Raw genomic sequence first — 22,424 nt, forward strand, 5'->3', positions numbered from 1 at the left:
CACAAAACATTTTCATGTTCTCAGGACACTGGGATAGGCAACTGTCTCGTGTGTCTCCTGTTCTGAGTGACTTCAGCTGACAGGAAAGTGCCTCCCTCCGCAGCCGAGGAGCACTGCTTACCTTGAGATCGGCTGAAGGGCTAGAAACTGGGTGACCCCACCATCTGGAGTGCTGAGATAACCAACAGCTGTGTTCCATATGCCCTCACCTCCTAGTCCCCCCAGCAGCAGTCCCCCCTAGTCCAGTGAGGGGGTCCTTTTTATCTCCTCCACTCTTGAAATGCAAGTGTGCAGCCATGAGTTGAGAACATCTGATCAGTGATGGGCCACGTGTGTGACTCTGGGTGGTGAAGTTCTAATTCCAAAGACTCTTGGTTTGTGTTCCCACCATGACACATTTTGTTCCTAATGAGACCTTCCTCAGAATCTATTCTGTCATTAAGCAATGCATGGCATATACATATTTTAGTAAAACATTATGGGATAAAATTTAAGATTTTAAACGTATTTTACATCTATATAATGATTGTTTGTATATGTGTGACATGGAGGCCCATGCACCATGGAAGGCGCATATTGTGTGTGTGTGAAGTCAGAGGACCACCTCAGTGCCAGCCCTGGCCTTCCACCTTGCTTGAGACAGGATTTCTTGTTAGCCAGCACACCAAGCTTGTCTGCAAATGTCTGGGAATTCTGTCTAATTTTCCATCTTGCCATTTAAACACTGGGAATACAGATGGCTGTTACCATGCCCAGCTTGACATGGGTTCTGCAGATCCAAATTCTGGTCCTCCAACTTACACCTTAAGTGCTTTACTAAACGAGCCATCTCCGCAGCCCTTGTTCTAAACATTGTTAAGTCTGCTGTGTAGCCACTGCCACCATCCATCCAGAGAGCTCTCACCTTCGCAAGCAGACCCAAAGTCCCCACTAACACTGACTTCCCAGCCAACTCAGACCTTGACACCGACTTTCTGCCATCTGTCTCTATAGGTTGGAGGACTCTGGGGACCTCATTTCAGTAAAGTCCCATAGGACTTCCCAGGATTTGGGAGCTATCCCTGTGGGAGAAGGTGGCAGATTTCCTAAGTGGTGTTGTATGCTATGGACTGACCCATAGCTTATCCCTCATCATGGGTAGACACTGGGCCCTTCTTTGCTGTTGGAATGATGCCCTGAGAGTTTGAGCAGCAACAGCTCTTCAGGGCCACATCCTTGTTGCCCACTGGGAGTTCCTTCTGCCTAGCACCTAGCCTCCTCCTATATGGAGGCATTGGAAGGTTATAATGGGCCAAGCTGCCTGACTAAGATCTGCTAACCCCAAGAAATGGTCTCTGAGCACCTTACTCCTCGATAAGTGCCCAAGGCTCAGCTGATGACCTACTGGATCTCATCACTGTCCCCTCCACCCACAAGGAGCAGGGCACATACCTTATGCTTTCCCTACTTGGTGGAAGATTAGAGAAATTCCTGTGTGTGTGTGTGTGTGTGTGTGTGTGTGTGTGTGTGTGTATGTGTGTGTGTGTGTGTGTGTAGTCTGTCCATGCTGGGCAGACCAGTAAGGGGATGAAGATGTGATCCCACAGAGGCGAGTGCCAGAGGAAGACCCCAATCCCAGTCTAGGAGTCCCAGTCTCCAACACAATTACATAGAAAGGCCTATATGGAGTGTCTGGACACCCAACATCTCCTAGATCCCACAGCAGATCCTGAACCACGTCCTGGAGTTTCTTTGTGGAATTCACAGGGGAAGCCCTGGCTTCATGAGAGCTGGCTTACAATCAGGAACCAGGAACCCCATCCTCAGAGAGCTGCATATTGTTAGTCACCTGGGTGGCCAAAGTTAAGCTGTCAGTTGAGTCCCTGTGACTGTCCTTCCAAGTTGGGGATCACAGCTAGTTCTTCGGGAGAGACCTATCCCCTGTTTGCATCCCAGGATAAGGCCAACAAGGCAAGGATGAGGCCATGGCTGCCTCCTCCTCCACAGAGAGCCTAGCAGGACTGGCCTGTGTGTGTCAGGGGCTACCCAAGGCTTCAGTTAAGAGAGACAGATCCTGCCTCATCAAGAGGAGACCGGATGGTCAAGGTGCTAAGAAAAAAAATGATAGTTGAATTCTCTACATAGGATATCTATATCATGTGCCCTGCAAGGCTCAGGGAACATCACAGAGACAGACAGAAGGAAGAGGTCAGCGTGGATTGGACATTGCACCTATGATTACCTGCATAAGGCTGGGATGGAGGGAAGCCCCTAAATCCCTGAAAGGTGCCCCCCATGTGTGTGTGTGTGTGTGTGTGTGTGCACATTCACATGAGTGTAAGGCCTACAGAGAAAAGAGAGAGTGTTCACAAGGCCCCACCTCTCCCTTAGAATCTACAGGTAGTTAATGGATGTTGTGGCAGAGATTGACATTATCTTCGGTGGTATAGCCACTTGTAAGTTACCTATGCTCCTGCAAACAGCCCTTCACCCAAGTTTCTGTTGTTTTACCTTTTTATCTTTGTTATAATTTTGCATGTATGAACATTTTTCTGCATGAAAACTAGGTGCTGCAGTGCCTGCAGAAGCCAGAAAAGGGTGCTGGATCCTCTGGAAATTGGAAGAATGCGAGAGAAGAATTGGGTGCTGTGTAAGAGTTCTTAACTGCTGAGCTATCTCTCCAGCCTCTTCACCATGTTTCCGAAAGCAACCCAAATGAAACTCATTGGGTCACATACATTAAAAAAATGCTTAGCAGTGGGCTGGTGAGATGGCTCAGTGGGTAAGAGAACTGACTGTTCTTTCGAGTTCAAATCCCAGCAACCACATGGTGGCTCACAACCACCCGTAATGAGATCTGATGCCCTCTTCTGATGTGTCTGAAGACAGCTACAGTGTACTTATTTATAATAATAAATAAATCTTTGGGCCTGAGCTAGCAGAATCGACCAGACCAAGCAGGCCGACTGGAGTGAGCAGAGGTCCTAAATTCAATTCCCAACAACCAGATGAAGGCTCACAACTATCTGTATAGCTACAGGGTACTCATATACATAAAAATAAATAAATAAATCTTTTTAAAAATGCTTAGGAGTAAAGGGGGCCAGTTGGAAAGAGGAAGGGTATCCGTGGGAGAGGGACAGAGAAGAGGGTGAATATGATGAGAATACATTATCATAATGAAACACATTATTATATGTAATTCATATGTGCCAATAAAAGAGACCAGAGTGCCATGGATAGGTGCTTCTGGGATGACTTCCGCTCTTGGGGTGACACACATCACATTTTTTTGAGTAATTTATTTATGTGTATGAGCACTCTATTTGCACATATATCTGCATGACAGAAGAGAACATCAGGCAGAAGAGAACTCAGGACTCCTGGATGAGCATCCAGTGCTTTTTATTTTTATTTTTATTTTTATTTTTATTTTTATTTTTATTTTTATTTTTATTTTTTGGTTTTTGGTTTTTCGAGACAGGGTTTCTCTGTATAGCCCTGGCTGTCCTGGAACTCACTTTGTAGACCAGAACTCAGAAATCCTCCTGCCTCTGCCTCCCCGAGTGCTGGGATTAAAGGCGTGCGCCATCACAGCCCGGCTGCAATCAGTGCTCTTAACCACTGAGCCATCTCTCCAGCCCAGGGTAACATATGTTTTTAATTATATTTCTTGAGCAAGAGAAACAAATGGCCCAGAGTCTGCTTGGGAATCAGAGGACAACTTGCTGACGTCAGTTCTCTACTTCCACTGTGTGGATTCCAGGGATTGAATTTAGGTCATCAGGCATGGCAGCAAACACCTTTACCTACTCACCAGCCCTCCTGAGATCATCTCTGCTCCTGAGACAACCCCAGGATAGAACCACATACACACTCGGGCCACTCCCCATAGAAACCTTACCCTGCTCCTGCCCAGACAGCTGCCACGGTCCCTGAGGAGGCAGCCTGCTTTGTTTGAATTCCGTCTTCCTCCTCCCCATAAATCAGTTAAGGATCTGCGAAGACTGGCACCAGCTTCATGGCCAGGAATGCTTGAGTCCAAGTATGGGAGCAGGGGTCTGGCTTAGTGTCCCTGCAGGCTCTGGATTCTCTCAACTCCCAAGTCGTCCAGGCACTGAGCTCCTCCCATTCAGCAAAGAGCCTGCTGCACCTCCTTCTGAGCCTGGTCTCTTTGGTTCTCTCTGAGCTCTAGGACCCCAACCGAGGTGGTAAATGTCCAAGGTCAATGTGGTAGTTTCATCCTTCTGTAGGGGCAGAGACCTCCCTGCTTTCAGTACTAGATCCTTGAATCCACCTCCTCCCCTCAGCCCTTCTGCAGAAGCCCGTGGGGATCCAGGTGACCTTCTGGGGTTGGGAGCTGGAGCCTTAGGACAGTGCACAAAGCAGGCCTGCCTCTCCTACTGCTGCATGGCTCTGCCCTAGTTCTGAAGCTCCTCTGCCCTAACTGATGAAAAGGAAGGGAGCCCTCTGCTTTCCAACTGCTGCCCAGTCCTCACAGCTCCCTCTCCTTATGTAAGTACACTGTATGCAAGTACGCTGTAGCTGTCTTCAGACACACCCAAAGAGGGTGTCAGATTCATTACAGATGCTTGTGAGCCACCATGTGGTTGCTAGGATTTGAACTCAGGACGTTCAGAAGAGCAGTCAGTACTCTTAACCGCTGAGCTATCACTCTAGCCCCCCTCCTTTTCTTTCCTTTTCTTTTCTTCCTTCCTTCCTTTCTTTTCTTTTTTGTTGGTTTCTCTGAGTCCTAGCCATCTTGGAACAGTCTCTGGAGACCAGGCTGGCCTCATACTCACAGAGACCTGCCTGCCTTTGCTGGGATTAAAGCCATTCATACCCTCCCATCTCCTCACTTTCCTCTCGTTTGTGAAGGTCCCTCGATAAGTGGCCCATGACCTTTCACAGGCAGAGTTGTAATGGCAGCGAGAATCCTTTCGCCTTGGTAGGGATGGCTCTGTCCAAAGCCACATTAAGGTCCCTCTTAGACTGGTAGGGAAGGGCTGGCCCTCCTGTGAGCAATGCAGGAGTATGGGACTTAAGGACTTAACTGGGTCTATCATGTCCCCCAAGCCCACCTTCTGCTTGGACCAAAAGGCCGGGCAAAGCCAAGAACCTGCTAAAACACCAGCTTCCTCCTTAAAAGGGTAAGGACAAGGGATGGAAGGGGCTGTGCACACACGCAAGACACTGATACACATTTCCTGAGCATAGCAGATTTTGTCAGAGGCTTCCAGGTCACAGGGTCAAACCCCTAGTGGCACTTCACAGCCTTCTCTTTCTTGGAAAGCCAGAATGACTCTGGCATTTGACATGCACTGAGTGACCAATTTCAAAGTTCCTGTTAAGACAAAACCTGTCTTGCATCAATACTCCCTGACCCCCACAGGCCTTGGGGCCTTCTGGCCTATGCCCTTTCTGGTTCCTTAACAGTCAAAGTGCATGGCTAAGAATCCAGCCTGAGTGGATGAAGGCTAGGTGGGGGTGGTGGCTGCAGAGGTAGGGATTTTAGAGCCAGGGTAATATGTCCTGAAAAGGGATGTGTCTCTATTGTTCCCCCACCCTGCCCCTCCCCTGAATGTGGGCATGGATCCATTGACTCTGGACCAAGCTGGAGTTGGTGGTAGGATGTAAAAGGGGGGGGGCTTAATGCTCACCTCTCACACCTGTGTCCTTGTTCTTTGAGCATTTGGATGGGGACAGGGTGGGAGCATTGAGGCTCCCATAGGAGATGGCTCTGGATGAGCCTAAACCAGTATCCTACCTCAAACACTCCTTTAAGAGGGCGATTGAGCTGGGTGATGGTGGACAACTTTAATCCCAGCACTCGGGAGGCAGAGGCAGGTGGATTTCTAAGCTCAAGGCCAGTCTGGTCTACAGAGTGAGTTCCAGGAGAGCTGAGGCTGCACAGAGAAACCCTGTCTCAGAAAAGGGGTGGGGGAGAGAGAGAAGGAAGACGAAGAAAGGAAGAGGAAGAAGGAGAGGAGGGGGAGGAGGAGAGTGACCATGCTGTGCTGGACAGGGCTCCAGGACACCTTTTTCTGGGGACATATACATGGCACAGACCTACTAGCTCCAGATGAGACAAAAACAAACAAACACAGGTGAGTTAGGGAATCTATCTCGAACTCCACAGAGCAGGTAGTATGAAGCATAGAAAGGGAGCCAGAGATTGGGATCCCATCAGGTAACCAAAAGTGGCCCTGGGGAAACCCCTCACGGGCTGCAAAAGCATGAGCAATAAGGTTCAGAAGGGAGTCATCTTTAGTAATGGGACGTACAGAGTCAGGGTTCAGGGTAAGACCCCAGAGGCTGCTTCCAGGACCCTCTTCCGAGACTCATGTTAAAGCCTGCTCACCCACGGCAAGGGAAGAACAGCTGCCAGGCCTAAACCCAGAACCCCAGTGCAGCCCAGATAAGCTCCACCCACATGCAATTGTCCCTCTGCCCACTTGGGGGCAGGCCTGGCCAAGGGGAGGGGACATAGGGAGCCACACATCCAAAGGAGGGAGGGCAGGTGGGCCAGATGAAGAGGAAGAGCCATTTTGTAGACAATACATTGAATAAAACCATTACTCAGTCTAGGCAGTGGCACCCTCATATCTCTCTCAAATAGCGACTTTTTGGGGACAGGCAGCCCCATGTTCTTCCACAGCTAAATCTCTTCCCAACTTCTCTCCAATACTGTGTCCCCATTCCCACTGGTCAAGCAAAGGTCAGGAAAGCTGGGTTTGAATTGACTTTATTATTCTGTAAATGTGAACTTTACAAAGCGCCTTACAGTTAACGAGAACATCCTTTTGTCATGGATTTCCACTTCTGAAACAGCTCTGAGCACAGGCTCAAAGCTCTAGGGTTTCCCTGGTCGGCTTGCGGACATAGCTGTGTTTGTTTGTTTTATTTTTTGTTGTTGTTATAGATACAATGTTTTCAGCCATGGCTACAAAGTAACAGTCTTGTCACTACGGGGGTCACAGCACAGAGAGAGGAGGATGCTGGAGGGACAAAACAAAAGGAAACCAAAAGAAACCAAAAACCAAAGCCTCCTCCTCCCTAAAAAGAAAGCCAAGATGTGGTGTCTGCTCTAGCTCAGTGGTTCTGTGAAGGCCTCCTTAGAGGTAGGGGAGCACTGACTTTATTAACTTAATTCCTAACAGTCATGAATTATGATGCTACTTTAACCCCTGGACAGTGCCTTCAAAACAACCCCCTTCCTCCGGTCCTGTTCTCCAAACATCCCCCTGAAGGGATTAATGTTCTTCTTGCACCCAGAGACACCCAAAATGTTCAAGTCAAAAATATTTATACATTTTATACCGAGTTATCTTTTTGTCTGCTAAAAATAGTATTGCAAATTTTGGCTTCCTTTGACATAAAAATCACAATCGAGCTTGCAGTGAGGGGACCAATGGGACACAAGCAGAGGCTATTCAATCAGAAGGTTTTAGATCCTGCATCCTTTTCCTTTCTAGGAAAACAAAACAAACAAAGCAAACACCTTTGCCACTTTTGAAACACTTTGTACTGAGCCCTTCTTCTAGCAGCATAGGCTGAGCTGCCTGACATGCAGAACCACCCAGCAGCAGCACCTTTCCACGAAGTGAAGTGCGTAAAGCTGACAGATCATGTGCTTGTCGCCATTCCCATCTGGGATCTGCGGCAAGCAGGTTCTAACAGGGTCTTTCGAGTTTTCAGCTGGTTGATAGGCCACCTGCTCTTCCCCAAGTCAGCTAAGAATCACCATCTTTAGGGAACCCAAGCAGAGGACAGTGGGGCAGAGCACAACATGCACTGGGCTTGGGAAGGTCCTGCTGTTGAAGCAGGTAGCAGCAGGCACCCCACAGTCCCTTGGAGGGGACTGGCCCTGTCAGCTTGCCAGCTCTCACAGCCCCTTTCTGCCTTCCTTTAGGTTCTAAACAAACACCACACATCTAGTTTTCTTCGAGGCCCACACCTGCAGTCACACCACAAAGGACCCCTCAGAGTCTCTCCTCAATTGCCTTTCATACATCACTGGCTGCATCTACATCCAAGGGCAAAGTAAGACACCAAATCAGATGTTAGCTGAAGCAACTGGTATAGAAAACAATACAGAATTCAAGTACTGAGACAGCCGGGCAGACAGGCAGCACCTCCAAGCTCACACTATCAGCCCTGTCTCTGGTCCCTTGCCCCAGACCTGCTGTATTCGTCCCAGCTGCCTCAGGGACTATTGTCTGCTCTGGGAGGACATAAGACTCATGGCTGGATCCAGCTCTGTCCCAGTAGCTCCAACCCTATCCAGTCCCGACTGTCGTCCTGGCAAAGATGCTGATGTAGCAATAGTTTCTACAATAGACTCTACATAGTATGTGCATATTGCTAGTAGTCAAGCTAGGAACAGAGGTGTAGACATCTGACAAATGCTGAGAGGCTCTCACCTATAGGGTCTGGACAAGTCAGGGTCACGTGACAGGACAAGACAGCCCCGATTCTGGAATTAGTCATCTTGTAAACAAAGGAGGGAGTCTGGTTTTTTAAATTGGTTTTCCTTGAAAAAAATAATCAAAAGATGCTAAGGCACTCTGGAAGGCCCCTCGGAGCCCAGGCCTGCCACCCGCCTGCCTCGCAGTACATTCAGGATGCAGAGGGAGTGCCCCTCCCCTAAGCAGGTACAGTCATTGGCCATGCATGTCTGCAAACGATCCCCACAACGTCCACAATGGGACACATTAGTGCAAAACGCTCTGTCTGGCCCACCCGGGGCACAGGGAGAGCTCAGAATCCATTCACATTTAATATTATTGAAGTTTTACCTATAGCTCTTGCCTTCCTTACCCAGAACAAAACAGATGGCAATTATAAACACTAAGGGACAGAGGTTGAGGACATTGTGCTAGCCCGAGCAGTGGTCAGGCATTCTGTGCGGCCACTGTTCCTCTAATGGCCAGCGGCACCCTCCCTATGCTGGCCCAGGGTGGGACCATGCTCATCTTGGAGTGGAGGGATGAGAAAGAGCCCTTCTACCACCAACCAAAATAGGTGGGTTTGTCTCCCAAAGGTCCCCAAGGATGGTCAAATTAAAGTGCAAATTTGGGTGGAGGAAGCAGATGAAGGGATATTCCAGAGCGGAAGGGCACAGCCCTGCCCCCAATCCTGCCGTACCCTCTACAGTTCTATGGTCTTCACCCAGCACCAGGAGGGTTTGGTCCAAGTCACTAAAGGGCTGGCTGGGGCTCCAACCTACCTAGGAGTAAGATGGAAATGGGAGAGGTGAGAGGTCCATCTCTGGGCAGCTAGTTCCTGAGCTGGATATTAGCTAGCCTCTGAACCGGCCCTAGGAATGCAGGCCTTGGGTTACCAAGGAGCAGGGGGAGGGGCTCAGCTCAGTTCCCACAGTGCCTGCCATGATGCCCCTTTCCCTCTCCACACCACAGGTCTTCCAAAAGAGGGGAGGGGGAAGATAGGACTATACATGAATTGACGTGTATAGTCAGCACAGTATGGGGTCTCCCTGTGAGGCCCCCAAGACAGGGAATTGCCTGCAAAAAGGAGGCTGTGACACAGAGGGAGTCTAAACTGCACCTCAGGCCTCCTACCCTCCAATGGGGAAAAGACTGCTCTGACTGTGGGCACACAGTGGGGGGTTCATAGGGCAGCAAACTCAAGATGCATAGAGGGATAGGGACGAGACCTTTCAAGTTTGTTATAGTCGGTGTCCTTGGGCACCTCAGCAGCTGCTAGGTTTTGCAGGTGGGCAGGCAGTCCTCAGACAAGAGTCCAAGAGGAGACACTTGGGAAAGTAGCCTCGGGAGCATATCCCACACTTTAAAATGATAAACCGCCAGCTTCTCACCCACCAGCAGTCCTCCACGGCCCCCACAGGTGCCGTCCTCGTGATAGTCTAAGTTTCTGGTCCCCAGTGAGGTTGATCCACACCTGCCAACTGCCCTGGCCCAGGCCTGTAGGGCCTGTGCCTTCCACTACACGGGCACCCACAGTGAGCGCTAAGCCCACCCCAGGCAGCAGTGTCCTGCTGGCCAGGTCCACAGGGGCCTAGCTTGGCTGTACACAGATAGCTATACTTTCCTGGGCCCCTCTGCCTCCAATGGGAGGCCAAGATGGGGGTTATGGACATGTATTCACCCAAATCCACAGCAGGCTGGGAACAGGGACACTAGTCTCTCGCTTTTTTTTTTTCTTTTTTTTTTTTTTTTTTTCTCTGTTCGGTCTGAAAGTTTCCAAACCACAAACAAAATAGATCTGAACTAAACAAAAACAGCAAACAAGCAAAATCCCAGAGTGGCTGGAGAGGCAGAGGGTGGTGAGGACAGCCATGGCCAGGGGCAGAGAGACCCTGGGGGGATCAGCAGGCCAGCCGCTGGGGGTCTGGGTGGAGCAGAGTGAGGACACAGGTATGGAGGGGGGAACACCTCATCTTTCCCCCACCCCCAGATGACCAGCCACAGCTACTGCAGGGCCATCACTGGTCTTCCTGCCCCCCCTCTTTCTCTTTCTCTCTCTCTGTCTCTCTCACTCATGTGTGTGTGCGTACATACTCATACACACACATGCACACACACACACACACACACACACACACACACACACACACACGCACACACACACACACACACACGCATACATACATGCACGCAGGCAGCTTCTTCGGAGGAATGAAAACAAGAGAAGTCTGGCCTCTGGGGGCCCAGCATTCCCCCCACTGTCCCAGTGGGGTCCTTATGGTTAAGAATGGAGTGTCGTGTCTGCCCCTCCAGCCCCAGGCCACTGCTGCCCCAGCTTCTGCTTTCAGAGCAGGGGAATAAGAAGGGTGGATGAGGCAGGGTCAGGGCAGGACATCAGGGACCCGGTGCCCTCTTCTGTCTCCCCAAGAAGGGAGAGAGAACACTACCACGGGAGACTGAGCTGGGGAATATCAAAAAGTTGCCCTGGGACCTTTGTCCCAGAGAGTGGCCAGCGGCCTAAATGTTTACAGTATAATGAATGCATTTGTTTCCTTCATCCATTTTAAATACAGGCAGAATAAAAATCACATTTTTGTCAGGCAGCAGTAGCAGTTCAGTAGGTAAGTGGCTTGATCACATTTGTTTGTATTAGTAACGCATGCAAGCAGCTTTAGTACTGGGTTCCTGTGAGCTGGCCTTGCCGGCCACTTACAAGGTCCCTGCATAGGTGCCCTCTGGCCTTCTTGTTGCTGTGGCCACTGGTGTCTGAGGCCTACTGGAGCTGGTGTTGCCCTGCTCAAAGGCCTGAGGGGAGCTCTGGCCATCAGCGGGCAGCTGCTCTGGGGCAGCCACCTCCTGGATAACAGAGCCACCCCCATCCACCTCCTCATTAGCCTCAAAGGCAGGGTTGGCTGAAGTGCTCAGATCGACATTCACCGCATCAGTTCTCAGAGCCACGATGGTGGCTGCATCACTTCGTCGCTCAGCATAGATGCGCTGCTCAAACACCTGTGGAGCCGCAGATGGGAACTCGGGGTCCAGAGGCAGGCTGGCGGCCGACGCACCCATGACGCTACGGTACATCTCCACACCCTCTGGAAGCATGGACTTGATCTTGGGCAGCCAGCGCTTACGGACACGGCGAGCATTGGTACACATGTCTGCGGCAATCACGTTCATCTCGCTCTCTTTGAAGCTGGGGGCAAAGTTCTGACAGTACACTGCATGGGAGAGAGAAGCAAGAGGAGTCAGAGCAGCCTCTCCCTGCCCACTGCTGCCTAAGTGTCCACAGAAGTAAGGTGCCCAGGGCTGGAGTGTCTGCAAGCTTGATCCCCACTGGGGTCCCCTGATCTGAGCTGTCAATCCAGAAGTCACTTTTTCTTTCCTCCACCCAGGAAGCCCATATATGACTCTTTAGGACATGTCTATAACAGTAAGGTAAGTCGGCTTGGGTGCCCACCAGGTTTGCACCTGTGTCTAACCTTCCCACCTCCCCCTGAAAAATGAGACAGGTCAGCTCCCTTCCATATGATCAGTTGGCTCGTCAACACCATCCCTAGTTTCAGACACAGCAGACAAAAAGGAGTGTGGGTGTCCGCCTCAATGTAACAAAACAAACGCTTCTGTTTCCTAAGGAGCTGGAGACCAAGGTCCCCACAAGCATCAACCAGGAACAGGTTCCTCAAAGCCCAGCTTCACCACCTTCCAGTGTCTCTGGGTCACTTCATTCCTCAGGACTGTAATTATCCTCTTCTATAAAGTAGAATTAGTCTCACAAAGGGAATTTCTAAGAAAGAAGATAAGACATTTCTTGGGCCAGTGGCCCCAGGCAGCTGTGCTCAGGGCCAGTCTCTGTGTGTGCTGGGTAGTACAGCTTCTTCTGCATCTGCCGCTACAGGGCTGGGCGGTGGCTTGCCACAGAGATGGACTGGGCTCCGCCCCACCACGCAGGAGCGGGAGGCAGAAGCCGGCCGAACAGATGGCAAAGGCTCAAAATAACCTCAACATGTAAATAAGGGGTTTTGTTCAAAAAGGAAAATTAGATCTATTTCACATATTAAAATAGTTTCGCAGCTGAATTCATCACACTTGGAAACCTACCAAGGACGTTAACACCTCGAGACGAGTTCTACTTGCTGCTCTTTTCTCTCTCCTGGTCCCGGTGCTATAGGCCAAAGCAAGCATGCAGGACAGGAGCCGATGGCCCAGAATGACCCTGGGGCCTTAGCCTGCCTCGGTTGAGATCTCAAGTCCAGATGGATTGATTCCTAGAGTCTCCCAGACCTACCCTACGGGAGTGATCATTCACTGCCCACTCACGTTTCACAGCGTTCAGGACTCGGCTGTCCAGTGGCTTTCGGCTCGGATCACTGGTGGAGGAGCGAATGCCAGTGCCACAGCTGTTGGCCAGTGTGTTCCTGGAGGAGGGATAAGGAAAGGAGGCAGAGTTGGTCCAGAGCTTCCCGTTCACATACCAGGTGAAAGAGCTCATGTGTCGCACACCCACCCATGTGTCCCCTGAAAAAGTATGTGTGTCTCCTGTGTCATGTACACTCTAAGGGACAGAACTCCCAGTGAGTGGGCAGCCTGAGTGACAAGACTAGGAAGCTGACTGTCCCAGGCATTATCCATGGGAAATCCTGAGCCCCCTGAGTGGCTTGTTTTGCCTTAGGGAAGGGGCTCTTTTGACTCATGCACATGGTAGTGTACATAGAGCTTTTCACTTCCTTTGGGGAGGGGTACACAGCCAGTATTTCACCAGACTGGGCCCTAATATACAAGGATCTTTCCAGAGCCTCTCTAGGGCATCTCCATATCAGACGCCCACATCTGTATTAGGAAAAAGCAGAAGGCTATAAAAGCTCAAACCGTTCATGACCAAGGCAGCTCACAGCTACCGGAAAACTCTAGAAGCTTCTGCAGCCCCCTAAACACCTACCTGTCAAAGAAGGTGGCCAGGAGCCTCCGCAGCAGGACCTTGTGCTTCACCCCTGCACACAGGTGGCAGTTCATGAGCTGGCCACGTGTGATGTAGACCCCGGAGCCTAAAGCCAGCAGACATCAATGTGTGAGGTCTTTAGTCTGATAAACTAAGCCAGGGCTCATGCCCTCTAAGGGGGGAGGGGTGGTGAGGTCTCTAGGACAAAAACAATCTCAGCTCTCACCCAAGACACCAGGGCTGGAGGATGCCAAGGCCACACCTTTTCCTGTCATACTCCCATACTCAACTGAAAGCCACCAGGGTTTGGGAAAGGTGTGGCAAACCCTATACCTTCAGTTTCATTTAACCCCTGAGCTTCCTTTACTGTGATAAGGCCTGTGGGCAGGATTAGAGAACTTCAGCCCTTGCCACCGCCTCAGGAACTTTCTGGAGTTAGCGTTGGCTTTGGCTTTGGCTTCCCACCTTGTCCTTTCCCAGACACCAAAGAACCATGGGCAGAAGTTGGGAGAGATGAACAGCAGTCTGGAGAATCCAGCTGAGGCTTCTGCTGGCCCAGCACTGGCCTCTCTACCTCATGTGTTCAAGGAAGCTCTAGTGCACGTGTGAACAGAGAAGCCATTCTCAGCCACAGACCCCGCAGAGAGTTGACAGTGTCCCAGAAGCCCCTGTATAGTGTGGATGAGCAGAGGACAGAGCCTATGGAGACGAGAGCAGCTGGATCCGGGAGGCCCCTGTTTACAGGGTGTAGTCACACGGGAAGAGCCTATCACTTGACTGGAGGGAAGCACAGGCGAAAACAGTGAGAGGTGCACTAGACTGCGGCTCTGGCTGTGTGTTCCCACTTATGTGAGTCTCCTTCATCCGATTTTTTCTGTTTTTCAAGACAGTTTCCTCTGTGTAGCCCTGGTCATCATGGACTAGCTCTGTAGGTCAGGCTGGCTTCAAACTCAGAAATTGATGCTCTACCTTTGCTTCCTGAGTGCTGGAATTAAAGGCGTGGGCCCTACCGCTTGGTTGCTTATCTTATTCTGACAGAGCATGGGCTAAGCCTTTTTGTTTTAAGACGAGCTCTTACTATAGAGTCTAAGCTTGCCTTCAGTTCTTAATTCCCCTGCCGCAGTCTCCCAGGCACTCGGTTACAGGTATGCACATATGCACACCTGGTTCTTGGATCTTTCCATCAGTCCTGTCTATTAGGTTTTAGCAAAAGGAAGAGACTAGGTGAAGACAGGAGCCTGCTCTTGCCTGAGGAACACTTCTACCCTCTTAAAAGGCATCACAGCAGTCTGAGGGACTGTCGCTAGCAGCTTCCAGAGATTCTGTTCTGCTCTAAGACTTGGATGGAGCAGCCCTACTCCATCCTACCCTGGAAGCTAAACTCCCGCTGCCTACCGGAGAGCTGGTCAGTAATGGAGTCTCTGAGGCACTGGTTTCCAGGAGAGGGGGACAACTGGACAGAGTCTGGAGTTTCTGTTCTGTTAAGAGAGTGGACCTCAAGATGCTACCCAGGATGTGCCAGTAGGGGTATCCAGAAAGAAGCAGGAGAGGGTGGCTCAGGTAGGCAGAGCTAAGGTGCAGAGCTGAGGAACCAGTCCAGTTTGCTTGGGGCTTCCCAAGCAAACAAAATGAGCAATTAAAATCCAGACACGACACGGTGGCTCATACCTTTAATCCAATCACAGGAGTCAGAGACAAGGGGATCTCTGTGAGTTAGAGGCCAGCCTGGTCTACATATCAAGTTCCAGGAAATCCAGGGCTATATAGAGAGACTTCTCTCATACAGGCAATTAAAGGAAACTGTGGACACCCCCTACTTGGATCTTGCTGAATACTGCCTTACAAAATGAAAGCATCCCAACACTAAAGGGATGGTGTTTCTGAAAAGGCGCTGGCCCCAAGCGCTTCTGGACTCCACTCTGCACTGTGAACTACTATTCAGACACTGTGACCGAACACTGGGGCAGGAGAGACACTGGTAACTGTGTGACTTGGTTCTATCTGTGACCTAAATTAAAATGCATCATGGATATAGCCCCTGCCAATCAGAAGCCTGGCCAGCTCAGGGGACTCAATTAAAATGCTAAATTAATTCAATTGAATAACTCCTCTTAATGACACATTCTTCTAAAAGGAAATTAGAAGAAATTTAAGATGTTCTTTTTTTCTTTCTTTTTGACTGATTGGTGATGAGTGTATTGTTTATAGGTCTGAAAAATAGGGTAGGACATTTGCATACAGTGATGGGTGGGGCCACCTCACCTGCTACAAGCTCCAGTTTCTCTCCAGGATCTCCCTCTGAGTAGAGCTTTGGGTGGCAGCGGTACCCAATCTGGCTGATGAGGCTGGCAGGAAGTGCCACCAGGTCTCGACGGATGAGGACACAGGAGCGGCTCTCCAGGGGCACTGGCTCTGGTTTCTCTTGCACTAAGGCAAAAAACTAACCCAATTAGGTTGGAGTCTGTGGGTGAACCGGGGCTGTTCTGTGCCTGTCCACTACATTCCCCAAGGCCCAGGTTAGAAGCTTTCCCTATCAGCCTGGACCACGGCACCAGCCTTCCACACTATACACGCAGTGTGTCCAACTCCACATCCAGCACTGTTCTGCAAAGATGCCTGATAGCATGAATGAGAAAATGGCTATGAAGAATGCCTGCCTGCGCCTGGCAACAGGCTGCTCAGGGTGAGTGGTGTTTCCCAGAGGTGTCAAGACAACAGGTTATAGGTTAGGTGGGAAGGCAAGCACTGAAGGGGAGGCCAGAGGGTACGTGCTGGAATCAGGATATAGGACAGCCTGACCAGAGACCTCGAGGCTGCAGATGGAGCTTAAACTCGGCAGCTTGCACCTTTCAGAGTGTGAAGCTGCCAGCTCTGCTGTCAGGAAAACTCATGGAAGGAGACAGCCAGTGAGACAGAACAGGGCCCCAAGTAGGGACCCGGCTCTCCTCCAAGGGGCTTCATGCAAGAGGTAACCAGATATGTACAGTTCTAGTTAGCAGATGAGGGGATAGGGGTCTTAGCACATTCCAGGATATGTCCCCTAGGACTGTTTTGGCCGGGCACAGAAAGTGCTCTTAAATATTTGTCAGGAGTAAAGCCAGGCAGTCTGGCATCCCTGTTGTCTGGAAATGTTCTGGCAAACCACTTCTAGAACAGGCAGTCGGGCCTGAGAGCTCCTCTGCACCCGTAGCTCTGAGGCTGTATCAGTGACACCTGCCCACAGAGGCAGTCATGGCTGAGTGTGCTTCACAGAGTGCCGGATGCCAGCTAGCCAGCATCAATAGCCAACAGGCAAGATGAAGTCTCTACTAGTCACAGAGGGCCTGGGCCAAGACTCCTTAATAAGGACTATGGACTGGGCACCCTATGTGCTACAAGACCAAGGAGGACCTGTGGTGCTAACCAATCTTGCACAGTCTTGCCTTGGTCCCTCCATTCTTCCACTGCCTCTCCAGCCTCTTTTCCCAGGAGGCCTTGCAGCTGGGCTAGGCTTTCAGGTAGTCCTTGGTCCATGCTCCCACAGGCCACAGAGACTGGAGTAACACATTTGTGTGTATACCATGTATGTTTATACATGTGTGTTTGTGTATCTGAATGTCTGAGTGTATATGTGACTGTATGTGTCATGTCTATGGTTGTATCTGGGCCTGTGTTTCTGTATGTGTCTGTGCGGCGCAGGTAGGACTTGGCCTTAGGACAGCTAGAACCTGTTGGCTCACATGAGCCTGGCCCGCTCAAGGCAGGTTTCTCAGACTTAGATCTTGCCCGAGACAGCGCCAAGATCAGACACAGGTGCATCTGGTTGCTACAGCAGGGTAGCTTTAGGCCCCTTCTCAAATGACCACACACTAGGAACTCTCAACCCTTCTCAGCAGGGGGCTGTGGTGCAGGGGCCCCTTAAGGGCAGGAGACAAGGGAATGCCCTGCACAGAAAGGACCTGCAAGTCATCTTGACACCCTGCCCCAAGGGAGATGTTGGAGTGCCCATCCCCAAGGACCAATACCTGGGTTCTGAAATGACCACCCATACCCTAAGACACCGTGATCCACTACAGGAGAATTCACTGTGAGAATACAGGAGGGGTGTCAGCCCAGAAGATGGGGTGGAGAGCCCATCTTTAGCTCAGCTCTGCCCCAGTGTCTAGAGTCAGAGCAGGGTGCCCAGGCCCACTACTTTTTGATGCAGGCCAAAATAAGCACAACTCTGCCAGTGTTATGTGGAAGTCTAGAGTGTTGCTAGACATTCACTGAGGACAGAAGCTAGAAAATGGAAGCTGCTGAGATACTGAGATGCTGAGATGCAAAACCCCTGGGACCAAATGGTGGTCAGACTAGCCAGGTGGCATTTCCCATCCAACAGAGCAATGAAGAATCTTTACAGCCCGGAATTACCCAGAGACTGAGGGAACACATCAAACAATCCGGATGGTATTTTAAAACATAATTATCCACCCCCCCTCGCCCCGCCTGCTGTGATTACACATGCAAACGAGCAGCGCCAACGCTGTGCGCCGTGCCGTGGCATTTACATAAAGAGTGTTCACCAACAGAAATAATTCTCCATCCGCAGCCAGCGCTCTCTTGAGATGTTTTTCTCAACAGCAGAAGTTGTTTGTGCTCCACATGCACACCCCTCCCCAGCCTGGCTCCCCAAGAGCCAGAGACTGTCAGCCCAGAGCCCCAAAAAACCTCTTCTATTTCTGCCCTGCCAAGTGCTGGATGCTACCGCCGCTAAAAATACACCAATCTGAGTCTTAGCTCATCTGCAAAGGTGCTCTGAGCTCCTTTGTGTGCCCTGCCCCTTCCCCAAATCTCCACATCACAGGCCTAAGTGGCTTCAGTCACCACTCAGGCTACAAGGTGGTGTGATATCGAACTCCAGAAAATCACTCCCAGAGGAGACTGGACACTCATCCCCGCCCACGGTGGACCTCAGTGGGTCTTGCCAGTGTCAGGGTCGGTACCTGGTTCCATGTATGCTGGAAGTCTGTCTGTCCCTGAGCCGTCCCCCCTCCTCCCCAAGAGGACTGTGAACTGAGGGGAGATCCTGTGATCACATGACGTTTCCTGTGTCCTGGTCTCAGTCTCCTATCATCCAGGACTGGTCTCAGTGGTATCAATGTCACTTCCACATTCCCCAGGCCAGGTGACAAAGCTCTGGTTTCTAGGACTGAGCGTCCTAGGGTGAGAGCGTGTGAGGCATGGTTAGTTATTTCTATGAAGAGCTGACTAACCACCAGCTCAAGTGAAGTCACTTCCTAGTCCTGGCAGAAAGCTCTGTTATAGCCCCCCCCCAGACACTCAGCAACTGACCCCCCTCTCAGGATCAGTGACCTATCTCCCTTGAGTTACACCATGGAAGCAAACTGGATACTTGTGGTCACATGATATTGTGGGTTGCATTCCAGGGCTCTTAACATGGTCACCTAGGAAAGCTGCTAAGCCAGGTGTCAAACCCCATAGACCCAAGAAGCAAAAATGTAGATACTGAGTAGGGAATTTGTCAGTTTGGGAAGATCTCAAGAAGCTCCGTGGTTAGGATAATAGTGACGGCTGAACAGTGTGAAGATGCTTAGTGTCACTGAAAATGACTGCAAAATATCACAGCATACTATAAGCACATTTAAAAGGAGGAGGAGGCGGGACATGGTGGCTCAGGCCTGTAATCCTAGTACTTGGCAGAGGCAGGAAGATCAGAAACTCAAGGTCACCCTCAGCTATATAGAAAATTTAAGGTCAGCTTCACGAGGCCCCATGTTTAAAAAAAGAAAGCAGCAGCAGCAGCAAAGAAAATAAGTAATTTGGGTGTAGTTTAGTGGTAGAGCATGTTTAGTTTGGGATAAGGCCCTGGGTGCCCTTGCCAGCACCAAAAGGCGGCAGATGAGAGTAGGAGGCATGGAAGGGAGGATGGATCCCATTGCCTGTTTTCTTCCCACAGGATCTGCCCCCAGAAGGGTACCCAGCAGGAGCTTCCTCACCCCCAGCCTCTCCTACCCTGTTCCACAAATGTCCTTGGGATTCACTCGAGCTTCACAGAGGCCTAGCTACTTCACAGACTAGAGGTATCCCCCCTCCCCAATTCAGAATCAGAAAATAAACCTTAGTCTTAACTATGAGTGGAATTGCCGAGCCCACGCCCACGGTGAGAGAAAACTGCTGACTCACACCATGGAAGACTCCCTGGACCTATACTGCCAAGTCACCAAGAGTGCAGGGCACAGTCAGGAAAGCTACTCGTCGCCACTCACCACAGAGCCCACAGACCATGTGCCAGCCAGCAAAGCAGCCACAGACCTTTGCCGGGCCATTCTCAATCAGAAGAGAAAGGTAGGAAAACCCTGTTCTTGGGTTAGGCTAAGAGTTCTGACATGATTTCCACAGTACAAATCCTTAAAAGAAGCAGAAATGTGAGGTCTTTCAGAATGAAACAAATAAAACCAAAACTTCTGTGAAAGAGTAACAAAATGGGATGGCTACAGACAGGATGCAAAAAAAGAAAATGCTCTCAAAACTCAACACTTAAAAACAAAAAAAGCTGGTTGAGTAGGAAGAGGTAGGTGGATTTCTGAGTTCAAGGCTAGCACAGTGTAGAGAGTAGTGTTCCAGGACAGTCAGAGCTATACAGGGAGAACAACAAACCCTGAGGGCTAGAGAAATGGCTCAGCGGTTAAGAGCACTGGCTGTTCTTCCAGAGGTCCTGAGTTCAATTCCCAGCAGCCACATGGAGGCTCACAACCAGCTATAACCATAATCCCATGAATTCTAATATCCCCTTTTAGTGTGCAGACATACATGCAGACAAAAAGACCCATACTCATAGATAAATAAATCTTTAAAAATAAAACCAGACCTCAGTTTCAAAACTGGGCAGACATCAAGGATTTACAGAAGAGAACCTGCACTGAGAAAGTGTTTGCTCAGTCAAGAAGTGCACATCGAAACCACAATGAAGTCCTATCCTGGTCTCTGGACCTAGAAGCAGCTACAAGGCTGTGTGCTGGTGAAGGTGGAACCCAGCATCCTTGTGTAGTCGTCGGTGAATATAAAATGAGAGCCACTTGGAAAACCAGCTTCATGGAGTTTCCAAGTAACTGGAGTCTGGCAGTCAAGATTGTTCTCATAAAGGACACTACCTGAACACAGTGGTCTTGGGTCTTAGTAACAGGTTAACAGGGATGAAGAGCAGGCAGCCTGTAGGAGAGGCCTCACAGGTGGGGAGGTGAGCGGGCAACTGATGGCAAGAAGGCAGGGTGTGTGAGATACTTACTACCTGTGCACCAAGGCAAGTGGAGCCCACACGTGCGTGATCTTCCACAGAAGACTGTGCGCCCCACTCCTATCCCCAACAAACACACACTTCCTGCCCAATACCATCCAGGTCTGGGTCTCTAAGAGTTCCTGGCTCAGGCACCTGCCTGATGGCCAGGGTCTGCAACAGCTGAATGTTAGTTTGAAAGGTTAAGGATACCCAGTGTTGCTTTTTTCCCCCTCTGGGTACCACGTCTTCACCCAGTGCTGAGGGTGGGCCCTATGGTTTAGCTGGCTCTGTGTTGGCTCAGCATGACCTGCTAGACAGTAGCCTCGCATCTTGTAAGGACCTAACATACATGGGCCTTACCAGTATAGGCACTTCCTGATGCAGCATCCCTTCCCAGTTTCCAGAGCCCTTCAAAAAGGGAGCCAAGGGGCTGGTGAGATGGCTCAGTGGGTAAGAACACCCAACTGCTCTTCCGAAGGTCCAGAGTTCAAATCCCAGCAACCACATGGTGGCTCACAACCATCCCTAACGAGATCTGACTCCCTCTTCTGGAGTGTCTGAAGACAGCTACAGTGTACTTACATATAATAAATAAATAAATCTTTAAAAAAAAAAAAAAGGGGAGCCAAGATGCTCCAATTGCCAAGTGAGACTCTGTGTGACAGAGGTCAGACATGTTACCAACGTTACCTGGACATACCCATCTCACAGATGCCAAAATGTAGGACAAATCCATCTCAGATTCAAGAAAATGTGGCAAACTGTTACACAAGAAGACAAGCTGGTTGGGAAGATCCAAAGACAGTGGGCACGGGAGAGAGGCATGGGGCTCGGAACAGCATGCTGAGCACCACTCCAAAATCAGCCCTGGGTATCTCTGTAGAACACTAAATAGCAGCCATGCAGGACAAAACTCAAAAACAAGAGCCAACACACAGCTTGCTGGTTCTTGTCGGGTGTGTGTGTGTGTGTGTGTGTGTGTCAGAGTCTGCGGGACAGTTCTGGCTTCCAGCTGTAACCCAAAACAGCCATGGCTGAGGCTGGGGCTCACAACAGCTTACACTGGCCCACCCAGGGCCTCTCACTGCAGCCTGGGAGGGCTTGAGCAGCAGTTCCAAGGAGAGCTTCTAAAATGTTGTCAAGTAATACCCAGCAGTCAAGAGAACTATGCCAGGAAAGACCAGAAAACAGCAGCAAAGATATTAGACACAGATCAGATGATAAAAGCACAATTTACAAAAAGACATTCGATCTGATCGTTAGCAGATACACATGGTACATCTGCTGTGAGTGTGGAAAGGGAAGGGAAACAAAACTGGGAGTCTCAAAGAAAACCAGAATCAATAAGGAAATAAAACACAGCAGTAACTAAAACCACGAGTTCAGAAGGACGATGAGGAGAAGAATTCCACAGAGCAGATAAGACTTGTGAACTAGAAAATAATTCATTAAAAATACTCAGATGGGGCTGGAGAGATGGCTCAGCGGTTAAGAGCACTGACTGCTCTTCCAGAGGTCTTGAGTTCAATTCCCAGCAACCACATGGTGGCTCACAACCATCTGTAATGGGATCTGATGCCCTCTTCTGGTGTGTCTGAAGAGAGCAACAGTGTACTCACATACATAAAATAAGTAAATCTTAAAAAAAAAAATTTAAAAAAAACAACTCAGATGGCCAAAGGAAAACAAAGAAGAAAACAAGAGTGCAGGAGATAGGGCTGGAGAGACAGCTCAGTGGTCAAGAGCACTGGCTGCTCACAGGGAGGTTACTGGTTCAATCCCCATACCAATATGGCAGGGC

General features: G+C 50.1%; 1 protein-coding gene across 4 annotated transcripts in view; it reads right to left on the reverse strand.

The window, feature by feature from the left end:
- Positions 1–6,708: 6,708 nt before the first annotated feature.
- The window catches only part of Nacc2 (nucleus accumbens associated 2, BEN and BTB (POZ) domain containing), a 67,277-nt gene continuing 51,561 nt past the window's right edge, over positions 6,709–22,424 (reverse strand). For 2 of the 4 annotated variants that reach the window (XM_006498260.1, XM_006498259.1), the window contains exons 4-7: positions 15,628–15,792; positions 13,366–13,471; positions 12,747–12,844; positions 6,709–11,647 (exon numbers count right to left, since the gene is read on the reverse strand). In XM_006498260.1, coding sequence (XP_006498323.1) covers positions 11,136–11,647; positions 12,747–12,844; positions 13,366–13,471; positions 15,628–15,792 — 881 coding nt within the window. In that variant the 3' untranslated portion in view covers positions 6,709–11,135. The remainder of the gene's footprint in view (positions 11,648–12,746; positions 12,845–13,365; positions 13,472–15,627; positions 15,793–22,424) is intronic. The other 2 variants (NM_026495.3, NM_001037098.1) reach the window with 1 other exon arrangement.

This window comes from Mus musculus, chromosome 2 (assembly GCF_000001635.26).
Source record: "Mus musculus strain C57BL/6J chromosome 2, GRCm38.p6 C57BL/6J".
NCBI classification, from domain to species: Eukaryota; Metazoa; Chordata; class Mammalia; order Rodentia; family Muridae; genus Mus; species Mus musculus.